At 53.4% G+C, this 17,830-nt stretch overlaps 1 protein-coding gene across 1 annotated transcript in view; it reads right to left on the reverse strand.

The window, feature by feature from the left end:
- DNAH3 (dynein axonemal heavy chain 3) overlaps positions 1–17,830 on the reverse strand; it is a gene marked incomplete at its 5' end in the record, with an annotated part of 172,487 nt that overhangs the window by 11,961 nt on the left and 142,696 nt on the right. Inside the window, 5 exon segments of the mRNA XM_023744381.1 lie at positions 675–791; positions 2,194–2,438; positions 5,762–5,987; positions 8,468–10,609; positions 13,434–13,632. Coding sequence (XP_023600149.1) covers positions 675–791; positions 2,194–2,438; positions 5,762–5,987; positions 8,468–10,609; positions 13,434–13,632 — 2,929 coding nt within the window.

The following is a 17,830-nucleotide window of genomic DNA, read 5'->3' on the forward strand; positions in this document are numbered from 1 at the left end:
CCTGCCCAGGCCTGGGGAGAGGAGCCGATAGCCCTTAGCTCTGGGATGAAGAGATGGGAGTGTGGTCTGCAGGGATGGTCTGCACTGCCCCTGGCCACGGCGTTCCATTCACTGAGCACACCCCTATTTTACCCTTGAGGATAAAGCCAAGTCTTCTACACCTCCATCCTCCATCATAGACAGCAGGCGACTGACACGAGGCTGCCGATGGACCGGCCATGCTGACTGGATGGCTTTCCCACAACTGCAGGTTCCCACCTCAGGTCCCTCTGCGGGGAACCTCTCTCCTCATCCCCATCCCATGGCTCTACCCCTTCTTCTTCCACTTATAAAACTCCTAGTCATCCCTCAAAACCCATCTTTGTGCCTTCAGGAGGTTTTCCATGATCATCTCCTGCCCCAGCCTGAGGCTACTCACTGGGCTGCCTTCCTACTTTACAGGTGTTTCTCTCGTTGAACTTATCACTGTATTGTCATTAAAAAATATTTTTCTCCCTGTGAACCATTTGAAGGTAGGAATTAATATCTTAATTTCTTTCTCTTTTAAGACAATATCTGGCCTGGTGACAGCGTTGGTGTGGCTCCGTCTGCGGAGGGGAACCCTGAGCGAGTCCAGCTGGGGGCGGCGGAGCAGGAGCTGCCGTGGCTGCAGAGCCCCATACGCGCAGAAATACCTGTCAGGTAGGTCAGAGCGTCGAACGGCACGTCCTTGTAGTCGTTCAGGAACATCTGGACCTGCCGCACGCTGATCCTCAGGTCCGACTCGTTGAACTCGTAAGGGATGTTCCAACCTGTGTGGGGCGGGCGGAGGGCTCAGCGCGTGTGGGCCAGACAGAGCTCGAGGCCATCAGCCTCGACAGGGATTGTGGCTGCGGCCCCTGAGCCGAGGAGGCGTCTGTCCTAAAACCAAATTCCGGGTGGCCTCCCCTTCGCTGAGGAAGGTGCCAGCACCTGCGGCTGGACACAGTGGAGGCACAGGGCTCCTGGCCAGCAGGGGCAGCGGGCAGCGCCCTGGGCCTCGAGCCCAGCCAGCTTCGGGCTCCCTCCCCGCAGGAACTGGCGGCCCTGGGTTTGCTGAGAAATGCCCGGGGCCACACCAGCAGCCTGAGTGCGAGCAGAGCTTGGTGTAAGACAGCAGGTCGATGGGGCCTGGGCTCAGCCGAGTCACTTCATCTCCTGAACATTCACACTCAAATTAAAAATGATAAAACGGCCCTAACCGGTTTGGCTCAGCGGATAGAGCGTCGGCCTGTGGACTGAAGGGTCCCAGGTTTGATTCCAGTGAAGGGCATGTACCTTGGTTGCGGGCACATCCCCAGTAGGGGGTGTGCAGGAGGCAGCTGATCGATGTTTCTAACTCTCTATCCCTCTCCCTTCCTCTCTGTAAAAAAATCAATAAAATATATTTTAAAAAAATGATAAAACAGCAGAGTAGTAACTCATGCTCTGGCACACCCGGCCATTGGTTGCGAGCCAAGGAGGTGCCCAGACTTTGGGAGACCCGCATGGTGGGGCGCGGGAGAGTCTGCAGCGGGCCCTGGGCTGCCCGTCCCGGCCGCTCTGTGCAGGGCCAGGGCGCGTCTGCAGCCGGGCGGGTGTGCAGGGAAAGGAAGAGGATGCTCGGAGGACCCCCAGAGACAGCTGCGTCCTGGTTAAGGAGCACGAGCTGAGGGCCCTGCAGGGTCACGTCCAGGCTGTGGAGCAGATCAGCCGCAGCGGCCGCCGCCGATGGCCAGGAGCCTGTCAGCGTGCGCTGCTCGGGCTCTCACGGGAACCAGTCAGCATCTAGTGAAGTGAGGCCATGGCTGGGTCTGTTAGTGAACACATCACCTTTATTTTTTCGAGAAGCACAGACAAACATGTCCCAGCGTATTTCTTTCCTTGTCATGCTACAAACTACCTGGTGGCGCTTTGTGGATAACGGCCACCGTGCCCCAGGTGGGCGCATACACATCTCACGCCCCGATTCTCTCGTCGTCACGTGACTTCAGCAACACCTCTTTTCCTGGCCTTGACGCTGACCTGGTTCTGGGGTTGCCAGGTTTATTAAATACAAGTACAGGGCCCTCGGTAAAGTTATAGTTTCAGATAGCCAACAAGTCCCGTTCAGTACACGTGTGTCCCGAAGCCTGTGTGGCCACCGTCTCCCGCGTCTCCCCGCGTCCCTCTGAGCAGAGCCCGCGCCCCGCCTACCTAGCGGCCCGAAGTTCCGCCGCTCTTGAACGATGGCGTGGAAGAAGCAGAGGCCAAACAGCAGCTTCTGCCACATCTCAGCCTTTGTGCAGCTTTGGAAGAAGACGGGGTCGGAGATGGGGTCGTTGAGGTAGGAGCGCAGGAGGTTGGCCCGCAGCCCTTTGGGAGGCTCGTTGGTCATTTTGATCCCGTTCTGGAGGATGCTGACTGGGAACTTCTCGGAGGGGTAGCTGGTCAGCCAGAGTCTGGAGGGACAGCGACCCAACTACTTAGAGCAGTGATTCACTTAAATGGAAAAGCCAGTAACACAGATATTAGCCACCATCCATTGAGCACCGCCCAGTGCCGCCAGGCTAAGAACCAACGCGTCCCTTCCCGTGCTTTGCCTCCCAGCCCCTCTGTGGGGGGTTGCGGAAAGGGGGCGGTAGGCCAAATAAGTTTGGGAACCACTGACTTAGAGCAATGCAGTAACTTAAATGGAAAAACCAGTAACACAGATATTAGCCACCATCCATTGAGCACCGCCCAGTGCCGCCAGGCTAAGAACCAACGCGTCCCTTCCCGTGCTTTGCCTCCCAGCCCCTCTGTGGGGGGTTGCGACCCCTCTGACCAGAGAGGAACTGGGAACGTGGAGATGCCGAGTGGGTGTTTCACGTGCACACCCCCTAGAAGTGGCTGAACTGAGAGGTGAGCCGGGCTCCCGCCGTCCAGGCCCCGTCTGCCCTGCTGGACTGGCTGAGCTAAAGCCCGCACCCAGGAGAGGCTGAAGTGAGCCAGCTCCCAGCTCCCAGCTCCCAGCTCCCAGCTCCTCACAGCCTTGCTGTTAGAGAGGAAACGGGCAGGCGGGGGAGAAAAGGCAAGCAAACCGATGCCACAGTAAATGCATTATTGAACCAAGACCGCAGGGCAGAAGAGAAGTAATGTCCCCACGGGAACAGGAGGTTTCTATTGCAGAGAGAGGTCTGCAATCGGCCCAGCCAGGGGCAGAATCCAGCAGGGCCTGCTTTTGTAAATACAGTGCTCAGCCCTGGCTCTGCCCCTTCATTTACATAGGACTTGCGGCTGCTTTCCTGCAGCTGACTACAGTGGGGCCTTGACTTACGAGTGTCCCGACTAACGAGTTTTTTGAGATACCAGCTGTCTCTCCACCCAGAGTAATTTGAGTTAACGAGCTCCTTAATGAGCTCAGTCTCGGAACGAATTAAACTCGTAAGTCAAGGCCCCACTGTAGTTGCAACAGAGACCACGTGGCCTCAAAGTCTGAAATATTCACTATCTGGCCCTTTACAGAGAAAGCTTGCTGACCGCAGTCATGGAGGCGGCATTTGGAACAGGCCCTGAAGGTATGGAAGGCTTCTTCCTTTGAAATATAAAAGCTTATCTATGCCCACAAAAATGGGAACATATGCAAATGTATGTAGAAGCAAAAAGATGGTACCTCAGCGAGTTAACACTTTCGCGCACTGGCGTCTAGGCTTTCCTTCATCTGTGTTTCCTACCCGAGCTCCGTGGCAGCCTGTTCTGTTTCATTTTGCAGGTTTTTGTTTGTTTGCTTTGCTAGACTTTAGAGAGGTTTACCAACAGGCGAATCTGGCGACGGAAGGCCATTAGAAACACAGGACGCAGCTGAGCGTCCACACAGGCGAGGAGGTCGGGAGGAGGCACGGCCCTGTGGGTCCAGGCCCGGGCCTGGGAGGTGGGAAGAGGCTGTCGCTGCTGGCTTGAGGCCTGACCTTAGTCTGCAGATGGCTGACATCTAGTTCAGGCCCAGAAAACCAACCTGATGCTGCAACATATTTTTTAAGTAATTGCCCACTTTTAAAAATGTAGGGTTTTCTTTTAAAATTCTAGATCCCTACATACCCTTTAAATAACGACAACATCCAATCAAGAGGCTTTCGTTCCTGCATGGCAACACCAGCGGCATGAGCAGGGGCTGCTCTTCTTCCTCTAAGGGCGTGGCTTCTCCTCTACTGTCCCCACCGCTCTCGGTCGTGCCCGCCTGAGGCTGACGGCCAGGGTGACTGCTGCTGTAGTGTGGAAAGTGGGGTATTCCTGTGCCTAGACCCCCTCCCTCATCTGTGGCACATTCCTGGCTCCTGTAGGTACCTGAGCTCATGCCTTTTGGATTAGGAACATAGTATTGAGGACCTTAATGAATAATTTTTCTTCATTGAGTGTGTCATTAATGGTCAATGAATCAACTCATCATCCCAAACCAAACAGAATTCTTGAAACTAGTAGATCCCACTTAAACTCTTACATGAATCTTCCCTGAGTCTTACATGAATAGAGTCAACTATGGCCTAGTCTGGCTTTGTAAATAAACACTAAACACTTTCCTATTTTCAGGCAGACATGACTAAAATGAAAACATCCACCAGGCTTTGGGGTAGAACTAGAGTTGGCAAAGTCTCTGTAAAGCAGCGGTTCTCAACCTGTGGGTCGCGACCCCTTTGGCGGTCGAACGACCCTTTCACAGGGGTCACCTAAGACCATCCTGCATATCAGATATTTACATGACGATTCATAACAGTAGCAACATTACAGTTATGAAGTAGCAACGAAAATAATTTTATGGTTGGGTCACAACATGAGGAACTGTATTTAAAGGGCCAGAAGGTTGAGAATCACTGCTGTAATGGATCAAATAGTAAGCGCTCAGCCTTTGCAGGCAGATGGTTGCTGCCACATTACCTGCAGCATGAAAGCATCCTTGATCCTTGATAATATATAAGTGAGCATTGCTGTATCGTAACAAAACTTTATTGATGGACAATGACATTTTAATTTCATATCATTTTCATGTGTCATGAGGTATTATTCTTCTGATTTTTTTCAACCATTAAAAAATGTAAAAACTATTCTTAGCTTATACACCAGACACCACCAAGCAGTCCCTGGGTGAGGCCCCGGCTGTATGGCTGGCCCTGCTGGACCAAGGGCACTGCTGCACATGGGAGTGGAAAGGGGCTGTGAAGTCTGTCTGGTTCATCTCCTCACTCTGCAGATGTACAACCAAGCTACTTGCTGGGCTTGAAAGTTCACAAAAACACATAGCTGTTTCCAGTGTTTCATGGCGCCTGAGAAATAGGCCAGAGCAAGGACAGCGGAGCCTAGACTACAGGTGAGATATTTTTAAAGACAAAGAATTTTAAGCATCAGATTTGCTGACATTTAAAGTACCTTTCCAGACACATTTCCTATCACCTCCCCTCAACAACATCTCACACCAGGGTCACAGCATAGCTTCTTGGTGCTTCCCTAACACCATCTTTGCTTTTTACAAATGCTGTCCCCTCTGCCTGGAATGTCCTTCCTGGCGAACTCCTATTCACCTTTCAAAACCCCAGGCCAATATCAGTCCTCCAGGTCTCCCCGACTCTCCCTTCCCCCTCCGTGTCCCAGGGCCCTTCTTAGAACATGAACATCGTTCCTCTGCAGGCTGCCTTCTGCTAGACTGAGCCTCCTAAGGGCAGAACTGTGTCTGGTCGTCTTCGCCTTCCCTGCCATCAGCACAGTGCCTGGAGCCGAGCCGCGCAGGACAGGCAGTGTGGGAGCCTCTCACCTGAAGCTGACGTTGGTGTTCTCAGGGACGATCACCTCCTCACAGATCTTCTCCAGGGCAGGCATCCAGCTCGTGGCCAGGTGGCAGTTCTGCAAGACCACCCAGGTCCCCTCTTTGATGGCGATGTTGATCATTTTGGCCGCAATAGGGCCTTGGCCTTGGCCCAGGGATATGATCTGTGTTTTGGTGCCTCCCATGTCAAGATCCTCCGCAAACTTCAGCAGGCCTGGGGCCAGGAGGAAAAGGGGCTTTTAAGAGAATGAGCCAGCCAAGACCATATTCACAGTCACGTCACAGGGGGGCCACGTTACAATTCTGGGCTCCAAAAGACACTCACTGACTGCTGGTAATTACAAATAAGCAAGTCTCTGGGGAAATTTTAGACTTTGGTGAAGATGGAGAGCAAAGACACTATTGGTCTCTCTTTTGCTCTGAATATACAGACATTATTGATTTTTAAAAATTACAGAAACTGAAAAAAATCAGGGTTGAAGGAAAGAGAAATTCCCAGGTGCCAAAAATAAAGACAGAGATCAAAACTAGAGAGGTGAGCACAGAGCCAAAGGACAAGGAACTGGGATTTTAGGAATTTATTTTACTGGGAAAAACAGGTGTTTGTACAGCGAAATTTCAGGTAAGTCTCACTTCTCTCTCCCTCAGAGGCAGCAATGCTACCAGGTTCTGTGAGTCCTCCAGAGACATTTATGCATTTCAGGCATGCGGAATACGATTATACTCACACCAATTGTAGACCCCACCTGTGCTTCCTTCACTCAGAGGTCCCCTCGTCAGTCCGTGTGTAAAGGCCCTATTCTTTGTCATGGTTGCAAAGGATTTCCCCATTGGAAAATACCACACGTCATTTAACCCGCTCAGAAGCGGTGTTTGCCCATGGGAGATGGGCATAACTTTGCACTCAAAAAAGGTGGGGTGCTGGAACTGAGATTTAAAATAAAATAAAGTTAGGATCCTCCAAGGGCTGCGCCTTCATGGAGAGAAGGCCAGAAATCTGGTCACTGACTCAAGAAGCACCGTGGAAGCTGCCACTGGCTTGTAGCCTGGATGGGAAAATAAAAACCCTCCAGTGAGAAATCAGAGCACGCAGCCTACGCCACAGGTCCCCACGCTGAGAAAGTCCCTATACACTGACCTGGAACGGGACACCCGGGCACCGCTGTTTGCGTCTATAGACTGTTCAGTTAGGGCACTCCTGAAACCCACGCCAGCGAGACCCCCACAAAACAACACACGCTGCTGTTGGTGAACGCACAGTAAACTACCACCAACTACCAACCACGCTCAGGGACTGTCAGCACAGACAACAAATGGGAGAACTGATGCCCCAAGGATTACACACGGACTCTGCTGTGGGCTGAATTCCGTCCCCCCAGATCCATATCTTGAAGTCCTGACTCCCAGGACCTGGGTCTTTACAGAGGTAGTTAAATTGAAATGAGGTCAAAAGGGCGGGTCCTAATCCACTATTACTGGTGTCCTTACATGAGGAGATGAAGACAGGCATAGAGGGAAGACCCTGTACAAACACAGGAAGCAGGTGGCCACGAGTGAGCGCGGAGAGGCCTCAGCAGCCCTGAGCGTGGACTTCTGTTCCCCAGGACTGGGAGGAACCACGTCTGCCGTTCAAGGCACCCGTCTTTGGTATTGGTTGTGACAGCCCCAGCTGATCTTTGGCGATAACGTATTGGCACAAAACCTGGAAAGGAGACCCATGGCTCCCAGCTGCCACCTCTGACTGCCTTCGTGGGCAGGTGCTGGATCCGCCTGGGTCAGGTGCGTGTCACACCCCTCGGCCTTCTCCCAACACGCCAACCTTGTCATTTGCGTTTCTGACACTCTTCCTTCATTCAGCAACAGAGACAACTAAAGCTTTGCAATCCCTCAACGGAACAGAAAACTAATTCCTGAAAACAACACATACCCTTTAATAAGCACAAATGATTCCTGGGAAAATACACAACCTGGTAACAGTGGCTACTCCTGGAAGCACTAGGAAGAGGCACCTTCACTTTACATAAGCGTTCCTCGGCCTCAGCTCTCCTGACAGGCGGGGCCAGATAATCCATTGTTGAGCCCTGTGCACTGTGAGGTGTTCAGCACCCTGGTCTCTACCTACTAGATGCCAGTAGCACCCCTAGTTGTGACAATAAAAATGCTCCCCACTTTGTAAAATGTCCCTGAGGGCAAAATGGCCCTGGTTGAGCCACACTTCTACACCTTATGGCATTGCTTGGTTGTTTTTAAATCATGACTTACAGTACTAATTATCCAAAAAGTTAAAAAATTAAAAGAAAAGAGGAAAGCCCAGCTGAGATAGTCAGAAAAAAATGGTTTAAAACAAAGGTGGCCAATTAACAGCCAGGCTAAATCTAGCCACAGCTTGGCCTCGCACAATTTTTAAGAAAACATTTGAATGAGTTCTCAAGATGTCAAAAGGAGTGCTTTTTGCATGTCTTGTTTCTCTTAAAAAAATCAGATGATCTGGCTCACAGCACCAGAGGGCACAGAGGGTGGAGTAGCAGCTGGCCCTTTAGGCGGGAAAGAAACCTGCAGTCGCCACGCCCCACCCCGCCCGGCCTATTCACTGCTGGCCTTCAGAGCCATCTGAAATGGAGATGCCTGCTAAAGGGGACATGCTATTGCCATCCATTCACATTCTGGGCTCTTCATACCACAGTCCACCCTTACCTGCCATTGGGTCTGCGCCGGGAGACAGCACGAAAATCAGGGGTGTGCAGCAGCTGGAGTCATTGTAGGACCCCTGGAGGTCAAATGTAGGGGTCTCAATGTACACGTTGCCCATGTGCTCAGCAATGAACTCCCGGGTGGCCGGGATCATCTTGTCGGGCCGCAAACATCGCAGGATCACCATTCTCTCCAACCCTTGAAGGAACTTCCAAATGCCAGGGAACTTCTCCTCGTGGGGGTATGCTGAGTCATAGATGAGCTTCCATTTATCAGCATTTTCTTCCAAATGTTCCATCAGGCCATTCAATCCTGACAATGAGGATGCACGAACCACTTCGGCCCACGCTTTCTCAGACAGCCATTCAGAAACTGGGTTGGGGAAGGGGTTGTCCAGGGCCACGCCGCCAGTGAGGAGAAAGTACCAAATTTCCTCGTTAATTAGCTTTTTCTCTTTCAAGATGCCAATGGTCAGGAGGAGGGAGAAAACCAGCTTGTCCTTCTCAAACAGAGAGCGGCAGATATTGTTGTAGATGCTGAGGGTGAAGTACTCAATGATGTACTCAATGCGCAGCTCCAGCTCGTCACTCTTCTTGCTGTGCACCAGCGACTGCATGTAGAGGTTGATGAACCATATCAGGGAGTACTGGTACATCGGCTCGATGTTGGCCAGGTCAGAGATACAGAAGAAGATGGTGGCAGAGTGGACAGCCACCGGCTTGTAGCCCATCCGAGTCTGGTCAATCTGTGTTTCTGTCACCGAAGCAATTTCCTGTTTCTCGGAGATCTCTTCAGACAGCTCCTTGGAGGAGGACAAAACATTGATGGCAGTCTCATCCTCGAGGATGTTGCCCTCAGACAAGGAGAGGATCTCTAGGATCTTGTCTTCAATTTCCTTTAACTGCTTCTTGTTCTTGGCACTTTCCACAATCAACTTGTTCTTTTTCTCTTCCAGTTCTGGCTTCTCCTTGGCAGCCACGATGCCAAGCAGCTGATCTTGGAGGCCCAGGGGGGTGATCATGAAGTTGAGGAGGCAGACTTTCACAGCGACTTCAGGGAGGTAATGTGGGTTCCTCAAGCGGGTAGTGATGTATAGCTTGAAGTCCTTGGAGTATTCGATGATGTTTTCACCCAGCCTCATGTACTCGACCCCTTGCTGCCTGAATGTGGACTTGAGCAGGATGGGCTCAATGAAGGCATCCAGCTCTGCCCCCACGTTCTCTAGTAGGACAGGGGTGCCAAACTGCAGGGCGTTCTCCAGTGTCCTCACATAGTTGCTGTCCGAGAACTTGATGACAGACAGCTTGTTCACTTTCTCCATGTTCTTGATCCACTTGTTGGCCTGCCCCTGAGGGTCAATCATCAAGGCCCAGCGTCTGGAATTGGACACAATGATGCCGTTGTCGATGGAGAAGGAATCAACAGGCAACCCGGCCATCTGCCAGGCTCGGGTTTTTATGGGATCCCCCAGCGTGTTGCTGAGACTGAAGTCACTGGAGCCGGGGATGACCCTCTTGCTACACTGGGCCAGCCACTGATTTTGGCACTTGGCCCGATAATCCACGGTAAAGGCCCCTAGGTAAGCCACAGTCCCCGCAGACACCAGCACATCCCCGGTCAGATTAGTATAGCGGATCCCCAGCTGCCGGGCAGCCTCTGTCCATCGGTCCTTCTCTCCCCCAAGACCGCTGATGAGCTTTTCTGCCCTGATGAGCTTTTGGGAGCAGATATCAATGTTTTCTTCCAAGGTCATCTTCTTGATGTTCATCTCCTCAAATTCATCGTTCAGGGCCTGGAGGCGGTCCTCCACCAGCTTCAGCTCTGCTCTCTTCAGGTTCAGCTTCTGCATCTGGATGTCCAGCTTCCCCTCTGCCTCCCTCAGCCGCTCCCGCTTGGGAGCGACCACCTTGGTCACGCGGTCGTACACCTCCATGGCTCTCACCCACTTGCACAGACCCTCACAGGCAGATGACACGTTTTTAATGACGGCCGGCTGGAAATCTGGGTGGTCGATAAATCTCTCTCGGATCCGTTTCATGATTATTAGGGGGATGTTGTCTTTGTCATATGTCTTAAGACTCTCCAGGAACTTCAGATCGCCAAGAACCTTTCTTGATACCCCCCAGTAATCTTCTATCATTTTGCCTGTCAGGTGAGCAAAGGAATAAGACTATCATTAAGATTTCTGGCTGAGACCTAAAGCTTTGCAGTGACGGTTCCTCGGATCTGGCAAAAAAAAATCAAATCCTACAGAGGACTTTAAGGGCAGAGAAAATACTCTGTATGATACCATAACGATGGACACGTCCTTCTATGTTTGTCCAAACCCATAGAATGTGCTCCTCCAAGAGCATTCAATCGTGTAAACTATGGGCTTTGGTGATTATGATGTGTCCGTGTGGGTTTGCTGTGGTGGCGGGTGTTGATAATGGACGGGAGAGACTGTGCATGGGTGAGGGCAGGGGAATATGGGAAACCTCTTTGATGTGAACTTAAAGCTGCTTTAAAGATACAAAATCTAAATAAGAAAAGGAAAGTCTAAGCTCCTCACCATGGTCTGGGAGGCCTACTGACCTCACCCCTCATCGCTGCCTTGCTCTTCGGACGCCAGTCATGAAGGGCCTCCTGCAACGCCTCGCTGTCCGAGGCTTCCCTACATGAGCTGCGCATGCCTGCAGCTGGCTCCTGACCAGACTGGGGGCTCATTTTAGAAACCACCCTCACGGGCCACAGAGGGGTTTCCCTAGATGAGTCCTAACGAGCGGCCCCTGCACCCCTCCCACAGCATTGCCCTTCATCTCAGCAGCTAGAGCGTCTGTTCTTTTTACAGCATCTGTTGCAAGCTGTGACTTTTTGCTTAGGGGTCTGTGTTTACTGTTCTCCGCACAGTGCCTGAGACTCGGTCATCGGTCTGTATTGAATGAATGTTGCCCCTCATCCCAGCCATAGATGGAGAGGGCAAAGGAGTCATGGGCATGTGTTTTAAATATTCTTTTTCGCGTCTGGGAGGTGGACTGGATGGAACCCAAAGCGTCCTCCTCGTGAGTGAGTGGGGGCCCAAGAGAAGGCGAGGCGGGGAAGAAGACTGCAGCTGGACAGAGGCCCTCTGCCACCTGCCCAAGACGAAGCCGGGCCTGTTCTCCTTAGCCCTCGTCACGCTGACCCCGGGCTGAGTGAGCCCTGACCTCACCCCAGGCGGCTCCTAAAAGGCTGACAGGTTGGAAAGGTTGGAGGCCTTTTGGCTCCTGGCACTGTAACCATCGCTCATCCTAACAAGCGTCCATGAGTCCTGGCTATGGGCTCAGTTGTTTGGAGCGTCGTCCACGGTGGAGGGTTTGATTCCAGGTCAGGGCACATGCCTAGGTTGCAGGTTCCACCCCCGGTCGGGCAACCGATGGATGTTTCTGTCTCACATTGATGTTTGTTTTTTCCCTCCTCTCTCTCTCTTTCTCTCTCCCTTCCTCTTTCTCTCAACTCAATGAAAAAGTCCGTGGGTGAGCATTAAAAAAAAGCTGTACTTGAGGCATCATATTAATTACAACAGTTCAAATGTGTCCTGTTTCTAACTCAAGCACAGCGATCAAACATTCCCATGGAGGTTTTTGTTTACCGTCAGGAGAGTGACCCGCTCCATGTAAATCCAGGATGCCCAAAACTAACTGCAGCCCACTGTCCGGGCTGAATGCTGCAGGGTAAGTGAGCAGTGCACACAATTTGCTTTACCTTTGAGCTAGAGAGGCGAACAATGGGTCCTGTGTGGATCATCAATGATCCAAGAAGAGAAATGACTTCTGGGACCTGGCTATGATTTGTGCACCGTTCTCAACCCCAGCTGCACCTTCGAACCACACAGGAGTTCAAAAAAAAATGCTAATTCACACAGAGGCCATGCCCAGACCACTGAGTGAGGATCCCCATGGCTCTCAGAGAGGCGCCGGCGGGGCCGGGCTTCAGCCTCTTCATGCCCCGCGGGTCCTGGGTGCCCCGAGTGGAGATGTGCTGGCTGGCTCACCTTGCTCAGCCTCACAGAACGCCCCTCACCTGCTGCCCTAACGGCCCCCTGTCAAGTCCACACCGGCTTGTCCATTCCCCATTCCTTCTGCGTCTCCTTCATGGGGCTTCGGCCACCACCACCAGGAAAGAGGGAGTGCTAACCAATGGGAAGCGGAAGCCTCAACCTCGTTCAATTCCAAGGCCCCTGTCTTCATACAAGACCCTACATGGAAATCTGATTTTAAGGAGACTGAACATTTACCTATTAATGCGGCTAGTCTCACTTATATGAGGCGCTTTCCTCTCTCCCCTGGAATCCTTGTCTCCCCACCTCCCGCCCAGTCTGCCTCTGCCTCCCTCTGCTCATCTCTCTGCCTCAGATTCTCCTCTACCATCTCATATTCCTCCTCCCTTTTCTTCTCCCGTAGTGTCTGTGTCTCCTTGTCTCTCTCTTCTTCCACTTGCTCTACATTTGCATGTCTCTCTGTCTCTGTACCTCTGCGTCCGTCTCCATTTCTCTCTCACTGGCAGCCTTTGTGTTTGTCTTTGTCTGTTTCTCTTCACAGCCTCCATGTCGTTCTCTCCCGTTTCTCTGTCTGACACTGTGTTTGAGTCTGTCCCCCATCCTCTCTCTCTGTCGCTGTCTCCATCCACCTCCTAATTCCTTCCCTCGGATCTCTCCCTGTTCATGATCTCTTTCTGTCTATGTGCCTGTGGGTCTCCCTGACCTTTGTCTTTGTAATGATTTGCAGGCAGGAGCTTTGACTGCTCAGCTCTCCTGTGACACCAGCATTTTCCTGGCTCCTGGGAGGAGAGGGGCGGTGAGGAGGCACAGGGAGCTCTCTGGTCTGGAGCACACGCACAGCCTGGCGCCCCTCTCGCTTCCTCCGAGATTGCACACACTGCCTGCAGGCGGGTGGGTGTGTGTGAGTGTGTGTGTGTGTGTGTGCGCGCGCGCGCTGGGCGGGCAGGTTACCGCTGCCACTGGGGTCCGGCTTCCTCTCAGGTTTCAGCCCTTTCATGACACAGATGCTCTCCATGACCAGCTTGACGGGGCCGGGGGGGTTCTGCATGGACTTCACCATGGAGATGTCCGCTGGGTTCAGGGTGTCGAGCGCAGCCAGTGCGGCCTCCAGTGCTGGCATGGCCTCGGCCAGGTCCCCCTCACACTCGTCCTGCGGGCACACGGGGACAAAGGGGTGAGCGCAGCGCCTGGCATGCCTGGCACGGGGGAGGATGAGGCTCTGCTCCTGGAGAAAACCGTCCGGGAGGGGGTGGGCAGAGGCACCGCCCACGGCCGTTCCTCCGGGAAGGTGCCCAGGGCTCTGGGTGCAGGGAGGCCGGCACCGCCCTTGGGGGCTGCAGCCTGGATGCCTTGGACTTTTAGGAATTCAGATGGTTTGTAATCTTTTAAAGTCAAGACTTTGTTTTTAAAAAAATTCCCAAGAGATATATGTAGTGGGGACCAAGGATGGGTTGAGCGATGAAGGATGAGTCTTCACAGGTGAGTGACAGATGGGAAGAGGGTCAGGGCCAGTCCAGGGAAGATGAAGGTGCGGGGAGCTGAGCGGGGAGGGGCGGGATCCCTGCGGCTCAGCGACGGGCAGGGGCAGGACTCGGCTCAGGGGGATGAGGAACAGGCATAGAGACGAGACGGGAGTTGGCTAGTGACATCTGGGAGGAGACATTATTTCCTCATTTAAAAACAAAATTTCCTCATTTAAAAACAAAATTAACACAATGAAATATCAGCCATAAAAATACTGATTCATGAAATAACACACGCATAAGCCTTGAACACTTCATGCTGAGTGACAGGAGCCAGACACAGAACCCCGGCCGCCGTGATCCCATATACATGCATGTGCAGAGAAATCCTGTGAGGCAGGAAGTCGGCGAGTGGCTGCCAGGGGCCGGAGGGGAGTCGGGGGCTGCTTGTGGGGAGGAAAATATTCTGGATTTAAATAATGCCGGTGGTTGTACAACTCTGTGAAAATGCGAAAAGCCACAATTGCATAATTTAAAAGGGTGGATCTAATGGTATGTGAGTTACATCTTAATTAAAAAAAGAAAGCTTAACATTATGAAACTTTTAGAACAGGAAGGGATCTTATAGATTAGTTAGAGGTCTAGTGACTAAATAAGAAAGAAAAAGAAAAACAAGGTTTCAGGAAGCAAATGAGTTAGCTCAGTTTCCGCAGCTGGTCAGGTATGGCACCAAGCTCCAAGCCTGACTCCCAGCTTTGCCCGCAGCCCAGGCGATCCCCAGCCGGTGTGGAGTGCAGCCCGCAGCCCAGGCGATCCCCAGCCGGTGTGGAGTGCAGCCCGCAGCCCAGGCGATCCCCAGCCGGTGTGGAGTGCAGCCCGCAGCCCAGGCGATCCCCAGCCGGTGTGGAGTGCAGCCCACAGCCCAGGCGATCCCCAGCCGGTGTGGAGTGCAACCCGCAGCCCAGGTGATCCCCAACCGGCTTGGAGTGCAGCCCGCAGCCCAGGCGATCCCCAGCCGGCGTGGAGTGCAGCCCGCAGTCCAGGCGATCCCCAGCTGGTGTGGAGTGCAGCCCCAGCCCAGGCGATCCCCAGCCGGTGTGGAGTGCAGCCCGCAGCCCAGGCGATCCCCAGCTGGTGAGCAGACTCCACGGGGAGCTTGAGTCTGAGGCAGAGCAGCGAGCCCTGGCGTCTAGATCCTGCAGGTTATGATGATGGGCAAACCGACACAGGTGGTCCTGCTTTCCCACATATGTGTGTGTGTATGTATGCATGTATGGGTACGTGTATCATGGATTCTTTATTATAGGTTTTCCGCTCTCTTATAAACCTACTAGAGGCCTGGTGCACAACATCTGTGCACTCGGTGGGGTGAGGGGGGTCCCTCAGCCCAGCCTGTGCCCTTTCACAGTCTAGGAGCTTTCAGGGGATGTCCAACTGATGGCTTAGGCCCGTGCCCTGTGGGAAGCGGGCCTAAGCCATCAGTTGGACATCCTTACCGCTGCCACAGAGGTTCACCACTATGCTCGCCAGCCGTCAGCCCAGCTTGTGGCTGAGCAGAGCTCCCCCTGTGGGAGCGCATTGACCACCAGGGGGCAGCACCTGCATTGAGCGTCTGCCCCCTGGTGGTCAGTGCGCATCATAGTGACCAGTTATTCAGCAGTTTGATTTGCATATTACCCTTTTATTATATAGGATAGCAATGATTTATTTAGCTCCATTACATTCAAACACCCCCCACCCATAAGCAAGCCATGTCCATATCCCTGTATTAAATAAATGAATGGCCAGGCCTGGGCCATTCCACTGGCCCCCACGTCAGCCACGGGATGTGTACCGAGTGGAGGCAGAGGAAGAACCAGCCCGGCCCTGCCTCCCTCACGGCAGCTGCAGAGCTGGGGCAGGGACCAGAAGGCATTGGCTCGGCCACCGCTCTGGGGTCCCCAGGTGCCCGGGGCGCCACATTGCCCTGGTTCTGTTCATGCCGGGGACCCACACCCTGCCTCCCTGCGGCCCAGCCACGGCTCTCCCTCAGGGTCCAGGCCTGGGTTCCCGCTGCTCGCTCGTCAGGCGTCTCAAACTCGCTCTCATCGTGACATTGCTGCCAGGTGATTCCAACTCTGAGCGCAGTGGGTGCCCCTCCCCAGGCCACCCAGAGAGTCTGGTCCTCGGCTTGGGTGGGGCCTGGGCACTGCACTTCAAGCTCCAGGTGAATCTGCTCTGCAGTTTCCTGGGGCAAATCCGGGGCACCCCCAGGGCACCCCAAAGCACCGAGAGGGGGCAGGGCCAGAGGGGGGCTACTTGATGGTAAACCGTCTGCCTAACATGGTCATTAAAGTGACTCTATGACATTTGGGATATGATGTTAAAAAATTTTTTAAAAGCACGACATAAATTGCAACCATGATATGATGGCAATGATGGAAACGAAGTTAAAGTTGACTTCTTTTGTTTTTTGTTGTTTGGTTAATCCTCACCTGAGGATATTTTTTCCATTAATTTTTAGAAAGAGTGGAAGGGAGGAGGGTGGGGGAAAGAAAGGGAAAGAGAGAGAGAGAGGGAGAGAGAGAGAGAGAAACATCAATGTGAGAGAGACACATTGATTGGTTGCCTCCTGAATAGTCCTTCACCAGGGCCAGGGATCGAACCCAGGTACATGCTCTTGCCTGGGAATCAAACCTAAGAGCCTTTGATGCAACAGCAGACGCTCTAACCATTGAGCACACTGGCCAGGGCTCAAGCTGACTTCCCAGCAGGGCTGTGTGACACTGCTGGAATGTGCCCAGCTCTGCAGTAATCCTGGCATCACTTGTCCTCACTAGGAAAAATGATTCATTAACTTAAAAGAATCAGCCAGTTTAAGCCACTGCTGTACTTGTGGGGCCTGCGTTCCGTCAGCCAGTCCCCTCATCTCCGCGTGGGGCGCCCTCCAGGGTCTCCCTCAGGTGAAACCAGCCCAGGACTGCAGCCCTGGGGCTCAGAAAGGGACTGGGCTCCCCATAAAGCCTCGGGCACTCACACAGCACAGCCTCCTTCCCCTGACTCACCTCCCGACCTCACTCCTGTCCTGGGGATGGCCGAGCACGGCCCCCCCTTCCCAGCCAAACCAGGAGTGAGTGTGCGGGTCGCTCTGCACCCTCCCTGCCCCTCCTGCCCAGGGACCTCTGCTCCCCTCACACTGCGGAGCAGAGGCCTGGCTGTGAGCACCCACACGTGGCGACAGGCTGGCCTTCCTCCAGGCAAGTCCCGGTACAGGGTAAAGGACCACTGTCGGGGTGGTTAACACGGGCCCTCGAGCTCGGTGTGCTGGACCATGCGACACGCCTTTGTATCCCCTCTGTCTCCCCAGGTTACAGTGAGGAAGCTGAGCAAATCCTGAGCCCTGAGGTGCCTGATTCTACCAGGGGGAGCTCAAACTAATGTGCCTCCAGCTCCAGGCCAGCCGACACGCTGGCAGGGGGCGGGCCGGCTTGTGAACGGGACACCCACCGGCAGCGCCGTCCACGCCCAGGAAGGGGGTCCCGTGTCGCCCGATGCTTGACTTTTGTTCTCAGAAAAGCTGACACTTTAGACATTTTACTTGCAGTCTCTTGATTTTGAAAAGTCGATAATTATTCCAAGATCATAAAAGAAAAAAGCGTGTGTCACAGTGCGTCCCCGGCCGCCTGGGCCACACCCTCAGTGTGACACTGGGACCAGGGATTGGACCCAGGGCAGCGCCGAGAGGCCAGGCCTCAGGCTTGTTGGAGGGAGCCGTCTGGACGGCCTGTCCTGGAGGAGGCGCCCCATTATTTATTCACCCTGGAAGCCAGACACAGGCTGCTCTGGCTCAAGCTCCTGCTCTAAGAACGGCCAAAAGGGTTTTCTAACTGCTACTTGGGAGCGTTG

This window comes from Myotis lucifugus, unplaced genomic scaffold (genome assembly GCF_000147115.1).
Source record: "Myotis lucifugus unplaced genomic scaffold, Myoluc2.0 scaffold_458, whole genome shotgun sequence".
Lineage (NCBI taxonomy): Eukaryota > Metazoa > Chordata > Mammalia > Chiroptera > Vespertilionidae > Myotis > Myotis lucifugus.